This window comes from Bubalus bubalis, chromosome 10 (genome assembly GCF_019923935.1).
Source record: "Bubalus bubalis isolate 160015118507 breed Murrah chromosome 10, NDDB_SH_1, whole genome shotgun sequence".
NCBI lineage: Eukaryota > Metazoa > Chordata > Mammalia > Artiodactyla > Bovidae > Bubalus > Bubalus bubalis.
Genome location: NC_059166.1, coordinates 74,256,320 through 74,277,975, shown reverse-complemented (window position 1 = coordinate 74,277,975; position 21,656 = coordinate 74,256,320). Strand labels below are relative to the sequence as shown.

General features: G+C 35.3%; 1 protein-coding gene across 2 annotated transcripts in view; it reads left to right on the top strand.

The window, feature by feature from the left end:
- The window catches only part of TBC1D32 (TBC1 domain family member 32), a 211,652-nt gene that overhangs the window by 72,791 nt on the left and 117,205 nt on the right, over positions 1 to 21,656 (top strand). For both annotated transcript variants that reach the window (XM_025294780.2, XM_025294778.2), the window contains 4 exons: positions 7,150 to 7,288; positions 9,926 to 10,013; positions 11,884 to 12,002; positions 17,387 to 17,503. In XM_025294780.2, the coding sequence (XP_025150565.1) occupies positions 7,150 to 7,288; positions 9,926 to 10,013; positions 11,884 to 12,002; positions 17,387 to 17,503 (463 nt within the window). The remainder of the gene's footprint in view (positions 1 to 7,149; positions 7,289 to 9,925; positions 10,014 to 11,883; positions 12,003 to 17,386; positions 17,504 to 21,656) is intronic.

Below are 21,656 nucleotides of genomic sequence, written 5' to 3'. Positions count from 1 at the left end.
CTTTAGTAGGATAGGAGAACAAGTGAAAAGACAATTGAGAATGGATATCAATAGAAGAAATCTACATCAGACATTCTAACTTTAATGCATTTTGATATGTAGCACTTTCATTATTAAGCTCTTAAAAATATTATCTTGATTTTTTCCCTTTAAATCCATGAAATATTTGGAATATATTTAACTTTCAAAATATAGTTTTTTCTTTAACTACTGTATTATACTGTTGATTTGTAATTCATTTCTGTTCTTTTCAGAAAACATGGATTGTATGATATATATACTTCCGGGTGGGTTGAAATTTTGTGTTGTAGTACAGGATCAGTTAAAAATCTGTCTTTATTTGAAAATACTATATTATGTTCTTCATTGGAAGTAGATAGAGATATTCCAATTTTTTTAATATCACCACCAATATTTTGTCTGCTTATGTATAATCATTCACTTTAAAAGTTGACTTGTCCATTTTTCTCTGTACTTCTGGGGTTTTGTTTTACATACTTGCATTTTATGCTGTTAGGAACATAAAAATTCACTGTTTCTTGGGAACTTTTACTGTAGTATCTCATTACTTCTTTCCATTAAGTTTTATATTATATGATACTACTATTTTATATATATACTTTCTTTAGTTAGTATTTGCAGAGTACATTAGTTAAGGATATATCTATTTGTAAGTAGCTCAGTAAGGCTTTCTGTTTTTCATAAAGCAGAAAGTCTCATGAAATATTATCAGGCATTGACTTAGTGATGCAGTTTGAGATCCAGCCTCCTTTTCTTAGGAGAAGACATCACTAATGTTTTCTTTTTGCGCTCAAGGTTGCACAATGGCTAACCTCTAGAGCTCACAGCCTTCAAAGAGGAAAAAGGTTGTAGAGACAAATGGCTTCTTTTCATTCTTTATCTTTTATCTAGGAAAGAAATATCTTGTCAATAACATTTTTGTGAATATCTTGCTGGATGTGCCCTATGGCCATTTCTTGCTATATGGGAGTGGATGAAAAGGAGCTTAGATGGAGACTGGGTCAGACTATTAAAGTATTTTTTTTTCATCTCTTATTTTCTGTCACTATAGAGTAGTAAATTTTGAATTTTTTATCCAATCTGACAATTCCTGTTTTTTATTAGATGAGTTTTAAGTTTTTTACATTTTGCAATGCTGATGTTTGGGTCTTATTTTTTTGTATTTTCTATTTCTATTCTGTTTTCTTTACTTTTCTCCTTTACTCCTTATCTTAGATCAGTACATTTTATCCTATTTTCCCCTTGCTTTTGACTTTATAAATCACTGTTATGTTTCTTTAAGTGGTTGTTCCTAAATTCTCAACATACATTTAACCATATATTTTTCTAAGAAAGTATAAAGTAATTGGATATTTATATCATGTTTTGAAAAGCAGTATGGAGTTTAACATACCTTGACCAGTTCAGATCAAATCAGATCAGTCACTCAGTCATGTCTGACTATTTGCGACCCCATGAATCGCAGCACGCCAGGCCTCCCTGTCCATCACCAAATCCCGGAGTTCACTCAGACTCACGTCCATCCAGACAGTGATGCCATCCAGCCATCTCATCCTCTGTCGTCCCCTTTTCCTCCTGCCCCCAATCCCTCCCAGCATCAGAGTCTTCCAATGAGTCAACTCTTCGCATGAGGTAGCCAAAGTACTGGAGTTTCAGCTTTAGCATCATTCCTTCCAAAGGAATCCCGGGGCTGATCTCCTTCAGAATGGACTGGTTGGATCTCCTTGCAGTCCAAGGGACTCTCAAGAGACTTCTCCAAAACCACAGTTCAAAAGCATCAATTCTTCGGCGCTCAGCCTTCTTCACAGTCCAACTCTCACATCCATACATGACCACAGGAAAAACCATAGCCTTGACTAGACGAACCTTTGTTGGCAAAGTAATGTCTCTGCTTTTGAATATGCTATCTAGGTTGGTCATAACTTTCCTTCCAAGGAGTAAGCGTCTTTTAATTTCATGGCTGCAGTCACCATCTGTAGTGATTTTGGAGCCCAGAAAAATAAAGTCTGACACTGTTTCCACTGTTTCCCCATCTATTTCCCATGAAGTGGTGGGACCGGATGCCATGATATTCGTTTTGTGAATGTTGAGTTTTAAGCCAACTTTTTCACTCTCCACTTTCACTTTCATCAAGAGGCTTTTGAGTTCCTCTTCACTTTCTGCCATAAGGGTGGTGTCATCTGCATATCTGAGGTTATTGATATTTCTCACAGCAGTCTTGATTCAGCTTGTGTTTCTTCCAGTCCAGTGTTTCTCATGATGTACTCTGCATTTAAGCTAAATAAACAGGGTGACAATATACAGCCTTGACGAACTCCTTTTCCTATTTGGAACCAGTCTGTTGTTCCATGTCCAGTTCTAACTGTTGCTTCCTGACCTGCATACAAATTTCTCAAGAGGCAGATCAGGTGATCTGGTATTCCCATCTCTTTCAGAATTGTCCACAGTTTATTGTGATCCACACAGTCAAAGGCTTTGGCATAGTCAATAAAGCAGAAATAGATGTTTTTCTGGAACTCTCTTGCTTTTTCCATGATCCAGCGGATGTTGGCAATTTGATCTCTGGTTCCTCTGCCTTTTCTAAAACCAACTTGAACATCAGGAAGTTCACGGTTCACATATTGCTGAAGCCTGGCTTGGAGAATTTTGAGCATTTCTTTACTAGCGTGTGAGATGAGTGCAATTGTGTGGTAGTTTGAACATTCTTTGGCATTGCCTTTCTTTGGGACTGGAATGAAAACTGACCTTTTCCAGTCCTGTGGCCACTGCTGAATTTTCCAAATTTGCTGGCATGTTGAGTGCAGCACTTTCACAGCATCATCTTTCAGGATTTGAAAGAGCTCAACTGGAATTCCATCACCTCCACTAGCTTTGTTCGTAGTGATGCTTTCTAAGGCCCACTTGACTTCACATTCCAGGATGTCTGGCTCTAGGTGAGTGATCACACCATCGTGATTATCTGGGTCCTGAAGATCTTTTTTGTACAGTTCTTTTGTGTATTCTTGCCATCTCTTCTTAATATCTTCTGCTTCTGTTAGGTCCATACCATTTCTGTCCTTTATCGAGCTCACCTTTGCATGAAATGTTCCTTTGGTGTCTCTGATTTTCTTGAAGAGATCCCTAGTCTTTCCCATTCTAGAGGACTAGAGGAAATAGTTTCCTCTATTTCTTTGAATTGATCGCTGAAGAAGGCTTTCTTATCTCTTCTTGCTATTCTTTGGAACTCTGCATTCAGATGCTTGTATCTTTCCTTTGCTCCTTTGCTTTTCACTTCTCTTCTTTTCACAGCTATTTGTAAGGCCTCCCCACACAGCCATTTTGCTTTTTTGCATTTCTTTTCTATGGGAATGGTCTTGATCCCTGTCTCCTGTACAATGTCATGAACCTCATTCCATAGTTCATCAGGCACTCTGTCTATCAGATCTAGGCCCATAAATCTATTTCTCACTTCCACTGTATAATCATAAGGGATTTGATTTAGGTCATACCTGAATGGTCTAGTGGTTTTCCCTACTTTCTTCAATTTAAGTCTGAATTTGGCAATAAGGAGTTCATGATCTGAACTACAGTCAGCTCCTGGTCTTTTTTTTGCTGACTGTAGAGAGCTTCTCCATCTTTGGCTGCAAAGAATATAATCAATCTGATTTTGGTGTTGACCATCTGGTGGTAAATATGCTATAGTTCTGTATTCTTATAGTTATCTAGAATTTTGGTTTAATATTTTTAATCACCTGGTTTATGTCTTCACACAGAAATTAAATTTGTATTTATTATTTTACAGCATTTGTTGAAGCTTGTAGGCCATTCTTTCTGATAGGCTCCTTTTTCTCCCTTACTGAAAGATGTTTTTAAGTTTCTAACTGTAGGTCTTAAGGTAATAGAAGTAAACTGTTTAATTGTTCTTAAGGCTTTGAGGAAAGCAAACTGATCTTTATGTGTCTGAAAATAGTTATTCTCCTTCCAGGCCACACAAACCACCCCCACCTCCTTTTCAGAGCTTTTGAGGTCTCACATTTTCTCTCCTCTAAATGGTAGTTTATCTGGGTATAAAAGTTTTGATAGACCATCCTTTCTTAGTACTATTTGAGGTTTTACTCCACTGTCTTCTGGAGTAAGTAGTAACTGATAAATCTGGTAGTATAACCACTTTGATAGGTCATATCTTTTCTCTCATAGCTTTTAATTTCTTTCTTTGAATATTTGCTACTTCTGTGTGATTTAAGTTTATCCTGCTTGGTACTTTAAAACATGTTTTTTTTAATTTTATAGTTTATTGGGATATAGTTAACTATATATATATCCCAATTTATTGTGATATAGTTAACTCCTGCTTACTACTTTGAATTTTTTTTTTTTTTGATCAATAAACTGGACTGATACCTTTTTTTTGATCTAGAAAATTCTTAGTATTTTTCAAATATTTCTTCTGTTCTCTTGGACTCTTGATTAGATGTATTTGAAAGCTTTTAGTATGTTCTGTTGGAGAAGGCAATGGCACCCCACTCCAATACTCTTGCCTGGAAAATCCCATGGACGGAGGAGCCTGGTAGGCTGCAGTCCATGGGGTCGCTAAGAGTCGGACACAGCTGAGCAACTTCACTTTCACTTTTCAGTTTCATGCATTGGAGAAGGAAATGGCAACCCACTCCAGTGTTCTTGCCTGGAGAATCCCAGGGATGGGGGAGCCTGGTGGGCTGCCGTCTGTGGGGTCGCACAGAGTCAGACACGACTGAAGCAGCTTAGCAGCAGCAGCAGCAGCATGTTCTGTCTCATCTGTTTCCTCAAACATTTATTGCTTATCTGGCTACCTTTCAGTTCAATAATTCTTTGTGGCTGAGATTTTTTCCATTTGCTTTTAAAGTGGCTTTTAAAAAATACTCACAAGATTTCTTATAGTTTTTTTTTAATAGTCACTTATTTTTATTTCATTTCTGCTTTTCTGTTTCAGTTCTAATGGAAGAGTAAACAATTTTGAGAATCATAAAGGTAGTCATTATTTTTGAACTATTTCAGCTGGAATGGATTAATTTAATGAATGTTGATTCTGCTGGCACTTAGCTGTAGATGTCTTTGACGTTTAATTACAAGTTCCTTTTAAAATGAATTTTTTTACTTCACTACTTTCTTTCCTCCCTTATTTTTCCTAGTTTCTTTTCTATATTCATTCTTCTCTGTCAAGCAGTTTTGTGGGTTTTTCCTTTTCCCCCATGTTTTAAATACTGTATTGGCATCTTGAGACTCCTGTCAGTGATGATGAGGGTATTGCTGCTGGTGCTGCTGCTGCTGTCGCTTCAGTCGTGTCCGACTCTGTGCGACCCCAGAGACGGCAGCCCACCAGGTTCCCAGTCCCTGGGATTCTCCAGGCAAGAACACTGGAGTGGGTTGCCATTTCCTTCTCCAATGCATGAAACTAAAAAGTGAAAGTGAAGTCGCTCAGTCGTGTCTGATTCTTAGCGATCTCATGGACTGCAGCCCACCAGGCTCCTTCATCCATGGGATTTTCCAGGCAAGAGTACTGGAGTAGGGTGCCATTGCCTTCTCTGGAGGGTATTGCATATACCGTTAAAAGTTAGAAGGTGAATTTATTATCTGTACATTTCTAGAAATGAAGCTTTTTCTGTATCCTCCTGTCTCCCTAGGGTTGTGGCTTGTCAAAAGTCCCAATTTTTGTCAATTATATTTAAGTATTTTGTTTATATATTTTAAGTATATAAATTTTATATTTTAATTTTAGCTACTGCTAAATCGCTTCAGTCATGTCCAACTCTGTGCGACCCCATAGACAGCAGCCCACCAGGCTCCGCCGTCCCTGGGATTCTCCAGGCAAGAACACTGGAGTGGGTTGCCATTTCCTTCTCCAATGCATGAAAGTGAAAAGTGAAAGTGAAGTCGCTCAGTCGTGTCCGACTCTTAGCGACCCCATGGACTGCAGCCTACCAGGCTCCTCCGTCCATGGATTTTCCAGGCAAGAGTACTGTAGTGGGGTGCCATTGCCTTTAGCTAATCATATGCAATTTTTAGTAGTATTACTCCATCATGAATCTTAAGCAGTGAGCCTTCCATTGGTCATACATCTCATATGTAACTCTGAGTCTTTTATATCCTATTTGGGCCGACTTTAGTTTCCATTGCCTGTATTTACCTCAAAACTAGTCCTACTTCTTTGTCCTTCTTTATCCAAGAGATAATTTATTTTGTGTTTGAACATGGTTGTATCTTTGACCATTGCTTTGTGATCACCACTGATGGATATCTGTCAACATGTACTGATTGTTTCTTTTTTAATCAGAAAAGTTCTGGATTTCAAATCTCTTGCCTGTTTCAAAACATACTTCTGAAACTTCCTTGGGCAACAAAAGGGCACACATTTCCACACTCTGTTTCATTGTACATATAGACATTTGATTTTGACCTATTTTAAAATCCAGCTTTTTTGTTTTTCCAAGCAAGTAGGAATAGGATGGGTAGAAAATTTTCTCTTACTTTGATACTTCAGATGAAGTGCTGATATCCCTTCCTGTGTTTCCAGATTTCTAGCTCTGAGTCTCCTGTTTACTGTGTGACTTCTGAAAGTTTTGAGTTGTTTTCCTTTTCTTTTTTGTTTTTCTCTGGAGAATGCTACTGGCCTTTTAGAAGTATTCTGAGGGAAAAAATGTCATTCTCCAAAAGTAAAACTAATAACCAGTGAAAATAAAGTACCTGGTATGCTTTAGAAAGTCAAAAGACAAATACTCCTTAATGAAAAGGATGTATGGAAATAATGGAGAGCTGGGGCTTGGGGAATTTAGGCACAGCAGAATTTTAATAGGAGACGTGGAATGAGATTAAGACCTGGTTGAGAGAATTTTGGTATAATGAAAATGCTGATATGTGCAGTTAATATTTGATTCATTTAGTGAAGGAAAATTATTAGATAGTAGAAAAAAGAATAACAGTGCACTGTTTAGGAAGCCGTGCTGTTTATCTTATTTTTAAACAGTTAAATACTTTGCAGCCCGTGTGTTCTCTGTAAGTTTAATTGCTGGTAGAATTAAGCTGAGGTTTTTTTTTTTTTTTTTTTTTTTTTTTTTTTTTTCCCAGTTTTGAGAAAAATAAAGACATTTATACCTTTCTTTTTACCTCTTTCAGTATGGCTTGGGAAGAGAATTTGTTAGATGATTTACTAAATTTTGCTGCCACTCCCAAAGGACTACTGCTTCTTCAAAGAACAGGTGCCATCAACGAATGTGTGACATTCATGTTCAACCAATATGCAAAAAAATTACAGGTGCGAATTACCATCTGCCACAGGCAAAAGGAACTTTTGTTTCTGTAAAAGCCATTAAGAACATCATTCTGGTTTCTTTTTGTGAAGAGGTTATTAAACTTCAATTAAAAACTCATATAGCGTTGTAATATTTAACTTGATATTTTTTCAAGAAAACATTAGAGTTGATATTGGTATCTATGACTGTTTTACAGGATGACACAACTGAATCAAATTGAAAAACTCATTCATCCAGATGTTTTATAAATATATCAGACATCTGGATATATTAAAACTCAGTGGAATTCCATTTTTGGGTCTAAATGTGTCAATGAGAGTTTAGCGTTCACATTTTGAAATAAATAAATATATTTGTAGAGGGCTTTTATTATTGCTACTGTTTAAATTTAAAATCTAGGCCTTTCTCACAGAGATCACTGAAGTATGTTCATTTTTTTTGCTATTACAGTAAATATCCCTAGACTTCAGAGCTTCTTAGGATCATAGGTATACTTTTTGTTGTTGTTGCTGTTGTTTTTGTTTGCTTTGTTGTGTTTTTTTTTAATTGGGGTATAGTTGCTTTATAATGTTGTGTCGATTTCCACTGTACAGGGAAGTGAATCAGCATAGGTATGCTTTTAAAAGTGTTTCCTTTTATCTCTGGAAGTTGCTGTTTCTTGATGTTCTTATTGTAGCCTAGCAGAAAGGGCTAGGGCCTCTTGGGGATCTTTTATTTATTTATTTTTATAGAAGAGCACTAATCCCTTTCATGATCACTCTCTACCTTCACAAATAGCCTCCCAAAGTCCCCACTTCCTACCATCACCTCTGGGGCTTGGGAGTTCAACACAGGAATTTTGGCAGAACACAGACATTCATAATATAGCAAATGTAGAAGTTTTCAGGCTTTTAACGTTTATATAAATTGTGTTTTGATCTGTTGGTGAGTTTGAATTTCTCCTTGTATACTAGTTAACCATTTGGGTTTTCATTTTTATTTCATTTCTGAAAATAATCAATTCAAAGACATTTTTCTTTCTCATTTAGATGCTTGAGACCATTCAGACACAACTTTTTATTATTGTGATAATACACCTAGGATTAGATGTCATTTTTTTTATATTCATAAAATTTACAGCAATCTGACCTTCCTTTGTATTGTGCTGTTAGTTGTAATAGAAGACGTTCCCTGGACCTCAGTAAATTATGACCATATAATTTAGTATAATACTTTAATATCAATTTATACCATTCAAGATGTTTTTTGAAAATTTAGACTCTGAGTTATCTTGTAAGAAAGCAGCTAGACTTTCTTTAATTTTGGCGAAGATAATGTTGAGATTCAAGCTGGTATAAATGATCTGCTTGTGTTCACACATGTAGTTATTGATAGCAGTAATTCTAGAACTGAGATTCTAGTCTTAGATTTTAACAGTGTCCATGAAATCTAAGTCTTGTTTAATGAAACCCCTGTAACTTCTCTGAAGGTTTTCTTTGCCTCTTCTTTTTTAGTATTTAGTCTTGATTGGGAGACCCCTATAGCTACCAGTTTCTGAATCAGTAGGGTCATTTGGGATGATTGATGAGTAAGGTGTTTTTCTTCCTGTCATGGAAAAAGCCACGTGGGAAAAGATAAACACTTACTTTGTTGTACTTCTATGTTATCTAATTGCTGAATTAATGGATACTAAAGTAAGGAACATGGAGAATGAGATTTGGAAGGCAAATTTATAGAGATGTAAGCAGCAAAAAAATTGAAGAAATAAGCCTAATTTTTTTCCCACAGTCTTTTAGTTCCCCCCCTTTTTTGCCCTTAAAACAGAATGTATAGTTTATATTTTAAATATTTGATGAAAACATATGCTTATTCTTTTAATAAAATGTTGAAAAATACAAATTCTAAATGGTTAGCTCTATTTAGAAGTCAAACACTTTGGCTAAGATCAGGCTAACCTATGAAGTCTGAGGAAGGAGGAACATTTTATAGTGTCTTTGTTATTTCCTTATTGTGATTTTTGCTAAGAGATACTTCTGAACTTTACCATGAATATATGTATAATATTCTCTGTGAAGTAGCAATTATTTCCGGTTTTCTACAATGTATGGTAAATGAGGATTATGTGTATGTGCATGTGTGTATAACTTCCTCCTTTGGGGAAAAAAAATCATATTGCCTCTAAAAGGATGATTTTTAAGACAATACCATTGTTCTTTTTAAAGCTGTTTATTTGAAAGCCCAGTGTAAAAACTGGCAGTCAATACAGGTTAATCAATGATAATTTATTATTTAAGAACCAATTAAAGAATAAAATAGTAAGATAACAGAAATAAGAGTTAGAAGGAATCTCTTTTCATTTAGTCCAACATCCCTTATTTTATATATAAAGAGACTTAGAGACATAGTGACTTGTTTAAGGTCATGAAGCTTCTTAGTTTTAGGGCTGGTACCAGAGCCTAGTTCTGAAATAAGATTGTCAAAAATATTTGTTAGTATTAACTCACTAATCGTTATAGCTTTTTTTTTTCTGCTCTTGTTATCTTTACTTGAAAGACTGTCTAGCATTTCAATAAAGAAATGAGTAAGTCTGCATATAAAATGTAAATAAAATATTAACATGCTATGTTTTCCTGCTTCTCATGTTTTCTTATTTACATTAGATCAGCAGGCATAAAAAGTTTGGTTATGGAGTTTTGGTTACACAAGTGGCATCAACAGCAGCAGGTGCGATAGCCCTACAAAATTCAGGTAAGTTCTTTAAAAGTATAATTTAAATAAAATGAGCCAGTTGAGACAAAATTCAGCTGCCATGAACAAGTATCAACTATTTCACTCTGAAGTTCTTCGCAAGTTAGGTCGTAGGTAAAAGAGTGTTAATGGTATTTCCTTCTTTTCTCTTCCATGAAGTCCCACTAGGAATTTTCTTCTGTAAAATATATACAATTTTTTCTTTCCTCAGAACAGTGGTACATAATGAACCTAGACTAAGATATACCTAATGGCTTTAAGAACCCTTCACTTTATAAATCAAAAGTGTATCATCTTTTCTTGATATAGTTCTATCTGATAGGCTTTAATGCTCAGTTTCAGTGATTTATATATGAATCAAGATTTATAGTCATAATAGTTGTCGCATATACATATCATTTTCTTATTCCCTTTTCTCTTCCTTTCTTGAAAGATTCTCACCCACTTAATTTTCACCACTATTTCTGGAGTTTATAGTCAGCATGTATTATCTACTACAGATTGGATTTTTAAGATGTTCAAACGTTGAAGATTTAATGTATTGTAAAGTTACCCGAACCTTGCACCAGAGACCAGATGTAATCTCTGATAGAGATGCTGTGATTATATTTAAACCTTAGAAGTGAAGAATCATAACCTCAGTGGTCACTATTGAGTCTATCCTCAAATGAAAATATTTTTCTATGATATATCTAAATCTTAAGTATTTTTTGGCTGAACTTTGGACTGCTTATATTATGAAACATATTTCTTGGCAGAAGCTGTCCTAAGCGAACCACTTACTGCTTTACTTAGAATAAAATCCAATTTATTTATAGTACTCAGGGGCACGTTAATGGAAACATTTGAAGACTAGATTCAATCCCAGATTTCCCTGTTGGTCGAGTTATTAAGCTTTAAACCTTATAGTATCCAGCTTTCCTTGAAAGGAATAAGTGCAATTTTTCATAGGACAAAGGAAGACTGACACTGCCTGAGTCCCTATGATGTCTTACTGCATTAAAAACTGCATTAAAAACTCTCTGTATATCGTTTCATTTATACTTTACGGCAACCTTCAAATGTAGCACTTTTTCAGTTTTCACATTGGGAACTGATGCTGTTAGAATTCAAAAGATTCAAGGATATATAACTTAATAAGCTGGCAGATTAGTAATTTGAACCCTGATAGTCTTGATTTCAGAGCCTATATATTTTGTTACACTAGAAACCCATTGTGCTCTAATGTGTTGTTGCTGAATTACTGATTTTATGATTAGGTGTTCTGTTTTACACTTTTCCATATGCTTTGATTCCTCATAAAGGAATTTGATAATCAAACTCAATAGTCACTTTCATTTAGATATATAGTATCTGACTCTGGAAAATTTGAAGACTGTATAGAACCAAAAATTGTATGAAATAGAGAACTGTTCAAAGAGAACACAGGTACACTCTTTGGTTGCTTATGGTGTCTCCTGATGCCTCCTTCCAGGCTGCATTTCACTGTTAGCTCATTTGCAGAGTAACATGTAAACTTTTTTACTTTTTTTCAGGAAAACATGATGAGAGAGATTATTGACTAAAGGATTAAAAACTGGAACTCAAAATTCAGTCCCCTAGGGGAATAGTTTTGAGAGTTTAGTCATTACATGGTTTCATAATAATGAGAGTTTAGTCATTACATAATTTAGTCATTACATAGTTTTATCATAAGCATATATTAACAATATCAGCACTAATTTCTACCAAGGTTAGAGATTATTTCTTATACAGGATTCAAGTATGTCTTTTGTCATTGTGGAACAGTCTCGTCAGAAGGATAAGTATGTCTTTCCACCACAGTTCAAAGAAGTGATATACTATAAATATGATGTAAAATTCTTCTTAGGGTTTATTAATGCACTTATAACTGAATTATGGGCCAATCTGGAATGTGGAAGAGATGATGTTAGAGTAACCCATCCCAGATCTACTCCAGTGGACCCTATTGACCAAAGCTGTCAAAAGGTAAGAAATGATTTATCTAATAATGTATAGATTTTAAGTAGCTCTCAAATTGCTTCATCCAGACTTTAATCTATATTCAGTTACAACCAGCAGCCTTTCCTAAGTTTGTCCTTTCCCTCCTTTCTTTCATTTCTAACTTTGTGTTTCTAAAATAAACTTATAAAAGACAGAAATACCAGTGTTCCTTGGGAATTGTCTTGCAGGGACATTCTTTTTTTATGAATTCCTACTATATTTTATACTGTAATTTTTCTCAGTTAATAAATATATAGACATCAGACAAAATAATAAATGTGGACTTAAAGGAACTAGAAAAAGAACAAACAAATCCAAATTTAATAGAAGGAAAGAAATAATAAAAATCAGAACAGAAATAGAGAATAAAAGTGAAAGTAGAAAAAGAACAAGCAAACCCAGATGTAATAGAAGGAAAGAAATAATAAAAATTGAAACAGAAATAGAGACTAAAAAACCAATAGAAAAGATCAGTAAAACTAACAGCTGATTTTTTGAAAACATAAGCAAAATTAATAAACCTTTAGCTAGACTTCTCAAAAAAAGAGAAGACCCAAATAGGTTGGAAATGAAAAAGAACTTACAACCAGTATCACAGAAATCATGATATTACTATGGACAGTTATATGCCAATTAACTGGATAACCTAGAAGAAATTGTATGTTTCTTGGATTTTACCCATCTTTCAAGATTGAATCAGGAATACAAAATATGAACAGTCAGATGACCAGTAATGAAATTGAATCAGTAATTTTTAAAAGACTCCCAACAGACAAAAAGCCAGGATCAGATGGCTTCACAGGTGAATTATATCAGACATTTAAACAATTAATCCTTCTCCTTCTCAAACTATTCCATCTTTGAGATGAAGGAATATTTCAGAATTCAGTCTGTGAGGCCTACATCACCCTGATTCAGAAACAAGACTATGAAAAAAATATATAGGCCAGTATCACTGAAGGTAGTTGCAAAAATCCTCAATAAAATGCTGGCAAATCAAATTCAACCATATATTAAAAGGGTCATACACCATGATCATGTGGATTTATCCCAAGGTTAAAATGATGGTTCAATATCTGCAAATTAGTTGGTGTGATAGACTACATTAATAATTGAAGGATAAAACTCATATCATCTCAGTAGGTACAGAAAGAGCTTTTGACAAAATTCAACATTCATTTATGAAACTCAACATTCGCCGATGTATGAATGGATAAAGAAAATGTGGTGTAGGTATAGAATGAAATATTACTCAGCTATAGAATAAAATGAAATCTTGCCATTTGTGACATGAATGGACCCAGAAAGTATTATACTAAGTGAGAAAAGTCAGATGGAGAAAGACAAATACCATATGATTTCATGTATATGTGGATTCTATTTTTGGGGGGGGATTTAATTTTATTGTTATTTAAATTTTAGGAAACAATGATGTGGTTTCCATATATAAAGAGGTTCATTTAAAAGTTTCAGTCCAGTTTCTCCTTCCTTCTCTCTGTAGCTTTGCTTTTGCTGTATGCTAGACAATAGCTCTTGGAGAAGGCACTGGCACCCCACTCCAGTACTCTTGCCTGGAAAATCCCATGGACAGAGGAGCCTGGTGGGCTGCAGTCCATGGGGTCACTAAGAGTCGGACACAACTGAGCGACTTCACTTTCACTTTTCACTTTCATGCATTGGAGAAGGAAATGGCAACCCACTCCAGTGTTCTTGCCTGGAGAATCCCAGGGACGGCGGAGCCTGGTGGGCTGCGGTCTATGGGGTCGCACAGAGTTGGACACAACTGATGTGACATGGCAGCAGAAAATAGCCCTACATAGTTATGTAAATTTAAATTAAAACTAAAAGTAAAAATTCAGTCTCAATTACGTTAATCATATCTTAAATGCTTATCTGTAGTCACATGTAGCTAGTGACTATCATATTGTACAGTTTAGAACATAAAATTTCCATTTTATGTTCAGAAATATTTTATTTATTTTAAATATTTAAATAAAATATTTAATTTTATTAAATAAATAAATATTTTATTTATTTAAAATATTTTATGTTCAGAAATATTTTATTTACCACAGAAAATTTTATTGAACAGCCAGGACCATGGAGCTAGGGTAATACTGTTAAATAGTGTCTGAAAATTATTTATTTTGTAGTGAGTAATCTTAGCCTGTAAATAAGAAAATGCAATTAGTTCTGCTGTCAGTTTTTTGATTATATATCTTTGACCAAGACACTTCACTTCTCTGGTCCTCAAGTTTTATCATCTATTAAATGAGAAATTGAATTAAACTATTCTTTCCATTATCTCAGTGTTCTGATTTTTGTGAAAATTCTTTTTTTTTCTTTCCTTTTTTAAAATTTATTGATTTTTAAATTGAAGGATAATTATTTTACAGAATTGTGCTGGTTTCTACCAAACATCAAAATGAATCAGCCATAGGTATACATATGCCCCTTCCCTTTGAACCTTCCCCCAACTTCACTCCCCATCCCACCCCTTTAGGTTGTTACAGAGCCCTGGTTTGAGTTCCCTGAGTCATACAGCAAATTCCCATTGGCTGTCTATTTTACATATATTAATGTAAGTTTCCATGTTAACTCTCTCCATAGATCCCACCCTCTCCTTACTCACTGCCCCCCACCCCTGTGCCCGTAAGTCTGTTTTCTATGTCTGGGACTCCATTGCTGCCCTGCAAATAATTGCATCAGTACCATATTTCTATATTCTGTATATATATTAGTATATGATATTTGTTTTCTCTTTCTGACTGACTTCACTCTGTTTAATAGGCTCTAGGTTCATCCACCTCATTTGAACTGACCCAGATAGATACCTTTTTATGGCTGAGTAACATTCCATTGTATATATGTATCACAGCTTCTTCACTCACTGGTTTGTCAATGGACAACTAGGTTGCTTCCATGTACTAGCTATTGTAAAGAGTGCCACAGTGAACCTTGGGATACATGTGTCTTTTTCAATTTTGGTTTCCTCAGGGTATATGCTTAGTAGTGGGATTGCTGGGTTCTGTAGTGGCTTTATTCTTAGTTTTTTTAAGGAATCTCCATACTGAGTTCCATAGTGACTGTATCAATTTACATTCCCACCAACAGTGCAAGACTGTTCCCTTTTCTCCACACCCTCTCCAGCATTTATTGTTTGTAAACTTTTTGATGATGGCCATTCTGACCAGTATCAGATGATATCTCCTCATAGTTTGATTTGCATTTCTCTAATAATGAGCGATGTTGAGCATCTTTTCATGTGTTTGTTACCCATCTGTATATTTTCTTTGGAGAAATGTCTATTTAGGTCTTTTTCCCGCTTTTTGATTGGGTGTTTTTCTGGTATTGACTTGTATGAGCTGCTTCTATATTTTGGAAATTAATCCTTTGTCTGTTGTGTCATTTGCTATTATTTTCTCCCATTCCAAGGGTTGTCTTTTCACCTTGCTTATAGTTTCCTTTGCTGTGCAAAAGCTTTTAAGTTTAGCTAGGTCCCACTGTTTATTTTTGTTTTTATTTATATTACTCTAGGAGGTAGATCATAGAGGATCTTGGTGTGATTTATGTCTCAGAGTGTTCTACCTATGTTTTCCTCTAAGAGTTTTATAGTTTGTGATCTTACATTTAGGTCTTTAATCCATTTTGAGTTTATATTTGTGTATGGTGTTAGGAAGTGTTCTAATTTCATTCTTTTACACATAGCTGTCCAGTTTTCCCAGCAACACTTATTGAAGAGGCTATCTTTGCCCCATTGTACATTCTTGCCTCCTTTGTCAAAAATAAGGTAACCTTAGGTGTGTGGATTTATCTCTGGGGGTTCTGTCTTGTATTGGTCTGTATTTCTGTTGTTGTGCCAGACCATACTGTCTTGATGACTGTAGCTTTGTAGTATAGTCTGAAGTCAAGAAGGTTGATTCTTCCAGCTCCATTCTACTTTTCAAGATTACCTTGGCTTGGGGTCTTTTGTGTTTCCATATGAACTGTGAAATTTTTTGTCCTATTTTTGTGAAAAATGCCATTGGTAATTTGATAGGGATCTCATTGAATCTGTAGATTGCATTTGGTAGTATAATCATTTTTTATTTTAGTGAAAATTCTTTATGTGTTTGATATTCAAAATTTCTGAGACTAGTGAACATTTTAAACTGGCAAAAGGAAAACTTAATAGTTACAAATAAGTGCAATTAATACAATAAAAACTAAATATATAAGTATTAACAGAATATCAGATCAGATCAGATCAGATCAGTTGCTCAGTCGTGTCTGACTCTTTGCGACCCCATGAATTGCAGCACGCCAGGCCTCCCTGTCTATCACCAACTCCCGGAGTTCACTGAGACTCATGTCCATCGAGTCAGTGATGCCATCCAGCCATCTCATCCTCTGTCATCCCCTTCTCCTCCTGCCCCCAATCCCTCCCAGCATCATGTGGATGGACTTAATAAGAAAGCCTTCTATAAAAATGTGGCAAACTTTTGAAAGCTCATAAAGTAACATAATAGGTCAATGGGAGGGCTAAAGGGAGCTCCTTAGTAGGAAAAGAAAAGTTTGTATATGTGGCAGTCACTTGAAGGAGACTGCAGGCAGATTTGATTGACTGCAGTGATGACTTCAGGCTGAGGAAACTTAATGGCAACTGAGGCTTTTGTGACTGAAGAGAAGAAAAGTGTCAATAAAGTGCCTTGAAAGTCATGCTAAGGACTTTAGATCTGATGTTTAGTAATGGGCAACCACTGCATACTTTTGCACAGGGCATCCAAAGAATGAACTGTGCCTGAGAAAAATATTTTGATTCTTGTCAATGAGAGAAGAGCAGGAGCTTAAAGTTTTCATGGAGAGATTAACTTGGTAAAATTACATGAGAAAATGAGCTGATTTTGATAGGAAAAGCCATAGCTTTTTCTAATTAACTGTAATTATTAATAGATTACTTGAATTTCCAGTGAATGTATCAACAGTTAAAAGCTGAAGACAGCCTTGTGACCTGAGTGCTGTAATATATAGAATTTGTTATCTTGCTCCAGAGCCCTGAAGTATTATATTTTCTTACACATCAGATATAACAATGCAAAGAATCAGAAAAATGTATCATTTCATTATTTTCAGAACCAAACTGTCAGAGATACATGATATTTTAAAACATTTTCCAACTCTCAGGTACATTTTCTTATACTTTTTATTCATTGTCAGTACATAGATTATTGTTGATGTTAACTATTTTGTACTTATCATAGAAGCATATATTTCAGTTTTATGGGTTGATTAGACTTATTTTAAAAATTCCCATTTGCATTAATGACTCTTCAGTGGATGTGATTGAGAAAAAAAATGAACCATTTGAAGTTTTTTTTCTTCCCACCTAGTCTTTTCTAGCACTGGTGAACCTGTTATCTTATCCTGCTGTTTTTGAGCTGGTTGGCAATCAAAGTCTTCCTAATAAAGCAGAATATTCTCTTCGTGAAGTCCCAACAAGTGTTATTGTAAGTTATTTTCTTTTAATCTTTCACTTTTATAGTGCTACTTTTTAAGATGTGTAGTAAAAATGCAATGTAACAGAAAAAAATGATAAAATAAATCACATTTGAAAACCTATTTGATTTATTTACCTATAAGTGAAAGTGAAGTCTCTCAGTTGTGTCCAACTCTTTGCAACCCCATAGACTGTAGCCTACCAGGCTCCTCAGTCCATGGAATTTTCCAGGCAAGAGTACCGGAGCGAGTTGCCATTTCCTTCTCCAGTATAGAATATTCGCTTCCAAATTATCTGTAAATGGAATCTTTGATCCTGGATGTCTAAAAATGGCGGCACCTATTGAAATAACAACGTTAACGTGAGTTTGAGTAAGCTCCGGGAGTTGGTGATGGGCAGGGAAGCCTGGCGTGCTGCAGTCCATGGGGTCTCAAAGAGTTGGACATGACTGAGTGATTGAACTCAAAGGTTTCCCAAATAAGGAAGAGATCCAGCATATATAAAAGTTAGTGTATTAATTATTTTTAGATGACTCATGTTATTAGTCACATGATTATTTCTCCTTCATTGACTCAGATAATTAGGAATAAATTGTATCTAAAGAGTCCAATATGTTTTCTGCTTATATTTTAAATGATCTGTGTATTACTGCCCTATGAGGGCAGTATATGCATATTTATTTAATTTGAAACTTATTTTATATTCATATTTCAAAATGGGTAACTTATTTTAATCATTCAAGTGGATTTAGTTACTCATCTTTTGTTAAATTTATGGATTAAACACCCATTTGTATTTAAATACAAATTAAATATGTGTATATATGCATTATTAAGGAATCATTTAATTCTGAAATCCCAATCATTGGATTTATCTTTTGGTCACTTTGTCCAGTGTGTTGTTTTTCTTACATCATTTTGACCTTTTGAATTCTTCTAATTCTTGTTTACCCTAAACATTTTATTTTCAAGAATTTGCTCTACTTTGGAAATTTTTTGATAATTTATATGAACGAAATACAAATAAAATATTTTTCTCTTTGAACTTTTATATTCTTGAGGTGTCCCAGTTTTAGCTTATACTTACTTGTATCTTGGCACTTCTTAAGTAGTTTTATAATTAACCATTTATCTGCCTGTCTTCCCTGCTACACTGTGAGGACCTGAAAGCGAGTAGAATATCTTGGTCATATTTACATCTAGTAATAACTGGATCCAGTGAATGGTTTTTGAAAGTATTTATAACATTATTGCCTTTGTTGAAATCTGTTATGGAACACAAGTATTATATTAATACAAATGTGCTGTTATTTAATCTAGAGCAATGGCTTGGGTGTTTGTTCTCAAGTTTTTGTGGATATGCTACAGTGCATAGTCAAAAATACCTGTCCACTTAAGTAAAGGATTTGTCTTTAATATAGTCTTAAAATGATTAACTGCATATAGTTTTGATAGTCCATCTTCTTAATGACACTACATTTTAACCCTGTAAATGAATCACTGCTTCCAGTCATCATTTAAACAAGTATAAACACTTATTAAAAAAAAAATTTCCCTTGATCTATGTTGTCTTTTAGCTATCACCCTATAGTTTTCTTTGTCAGAAAGTATTTTGAAAAAATTGCCTATATTTGAATTCTCAACTTCTTTCTCTTGTATCAACTCTAGAAGTCACTGTAATCTGGAGTCTTTTTCTGCCAAAAGTCACTGATAAATATGTAATTCCCTAATCTAATGGAACCTTCCCCTCAGTTCAGTTCAGTTCAGGCTCTCAGTCGTGTCTGACTCTTTGCGACCCCATGAATCGCAGCACACCAGGCCTCCCTGTCCATCACCAACTCCCGGAGTTCACTCAAACTCACGTCCATCGAGTCGGTGATGCCATCCAGCTATCTCATCCTCTGTTGTCCCCTTCTCCTCTTGCCCCCAATCCCTCCCAGCATCAGGGTCTTTTCCAATGAGTCATCTCTTCGCATGAGGTGGCCAAAGTACTGGAGTTTCAGCTTTAGCATCATTGCTTCCAAAGAAACCCCAGGGCTGATCTCCTTCAGAATGGACTGGTTGGATCTCCTTGCAGTCCAAGGGACTCTCAAGAGACTTCTCCAACACCACAGTTCAAAAGCAGCAATTCTTTGGTGCTCAGCTTTCTTCACAGTCCAACTCTCACTCCATACATGACCACTGGAAAAACCATAGCCTTGACTAGACGGACCTTTGTTGGCAAAGTAATGTCTCTGCTTTTGAATATGCTATCTAGGTTGGTCATAACTTTCCTTCCAAGGAGTAAGCGTCTTTTAATTTCATGGCTGCAGTCACCATCTGCAGTGATTTTGGAGCCCAAAAAAATAAAGTCTGACACTGTTTCCACTGTTTCTCCATCTATTTTCCATGAAGTGATGGGATCAAATGCCATGATCTTCGTTTTCTGAATGTTGAGCTTTAAGCCAACTTTTTCACTCTCCTCTTTCACTTTCATCAAGAGGCTTTTTAGTTCCTGTTCACTTTCTGCCATAAGGGTGGTGTCATCTGCATATCTGAGGTTATTGATATTTCTCCCGGCAATCTTGATTCCAGCTTGTGCTTCTTCCAGCCCAGCATTTCTCATGATGTACTCTGCATATAAGTTAAATAACCTTCCCCTATATTTAACTTAATTTTCCACATTGTGGCATTTAATGGAGTTGATTCATTCCTCCTCATTGTCATTCTCTTCTGTGGCTATGGCACTAGTTCTAGTTCTCTTACAGCTTCTGTGGTCTCTTTTGTGGACTTCTCTTCTGCTGTCTTATGTCCTTTAGGCTCAGACAGTTCAGTCACTCAGTTGTGTCTGACTCTTTGTGACCCCATGGACTGCAGCACATCAGGCTTCCCTGTCCATCACCAACTCCTCGAGCTTGTTCAAAGTCTTGTCCATCATGCCATATAACTATCTCATCCTCTGTCATCTCCTTCTTCTCCTGACTTCAGTTCTTCCCAGCATCAGGGTCTTTTCCAGTGAGTCAGCGCTTTGCATCAGGTGGCCAAAGTATTGGGAGTTTCAGCTTTAGCATCGGTCCTTTCATTGAATATTCAGGACTGATTTCCTTTAGTATTGACTGGTTTGATCTCTTTACAGTCCGAGGGACTCTTAAGAGTCTTCTCCAACACTGCAGTTCCACACCTTTAGGTTCATTTCATCCAATTCTGTGGCTTTGATTGTACATTGACAACTCTCTGAACTGTATCACTTACTTGACTGCCAGGACTATACCCATAATCTACCAGATAGTGGACATTAGGAAAACTCATAGAAATCATAGATTTAACCATGTCCACAACTGAATATTATGTTTTTCTCTGTCTTAAATCAATTCCATTTCTTATTTTTCTATCTCAACATATGGCACTATCATTCACATAGTTGAATGAGCTACAAACTGGAAAGTCATTTTTGACTCCTCTTTATGGTAATTTCTTACTATTTATAAATTTTTCTCTCCTTCATGACTTGATCTTATTTACTTTATTTATATTAAGACTACCTTAGTTTAGACCTTCGTTTCTTGTCTAGATTACTCCAGTGATATGTTAACTGTTTTTTCTTCCAGTCTTAGCTCATAAGGTATCCTCACAATGATCCTTTAAAAGTGAAAGCCAGATGCAGTCTTTCTGTTTATTTCCTTATTCCCTTTGTCTCTATACACAGTCCATGCTCCTTCACATTATCTAATATCTAGTGTAGTCTGTATAGAAGTTTCCTCTGCTGTGTCAAAGATGTCTTTGTTTTTTTTCAGTTTCTCAAGTCATCATCCAAACAAGGTCCACATGTTGCATTCAGTCATTATATCCTTTTCAGTCATTTTCTAAAACATTTCCCCCTTTTTGTTTCCATGCAGTTAACTTATTGGAGAAACTAGGCTACTTTTGCTATGAGTTGTACTAATTGTTTCATTAAGAGATGTGAAATGGTGATTCTAGTCTGTCGTTCTTTTTTGTATTTAACTGAAATTATTTAATAAAGGAAATCCTGAAATACAGTTCTTTCAGAAATAGCAAAATAAATGCTTGATATTTTAATTTGCAGAGTAATGAATTTGTGTTCTATTAATCTGTAAAAGGGAGGTTTTATGATGGTTATTATCATAATGAACTTCTGGATTTTACACATATATTTTAACTCAGTGC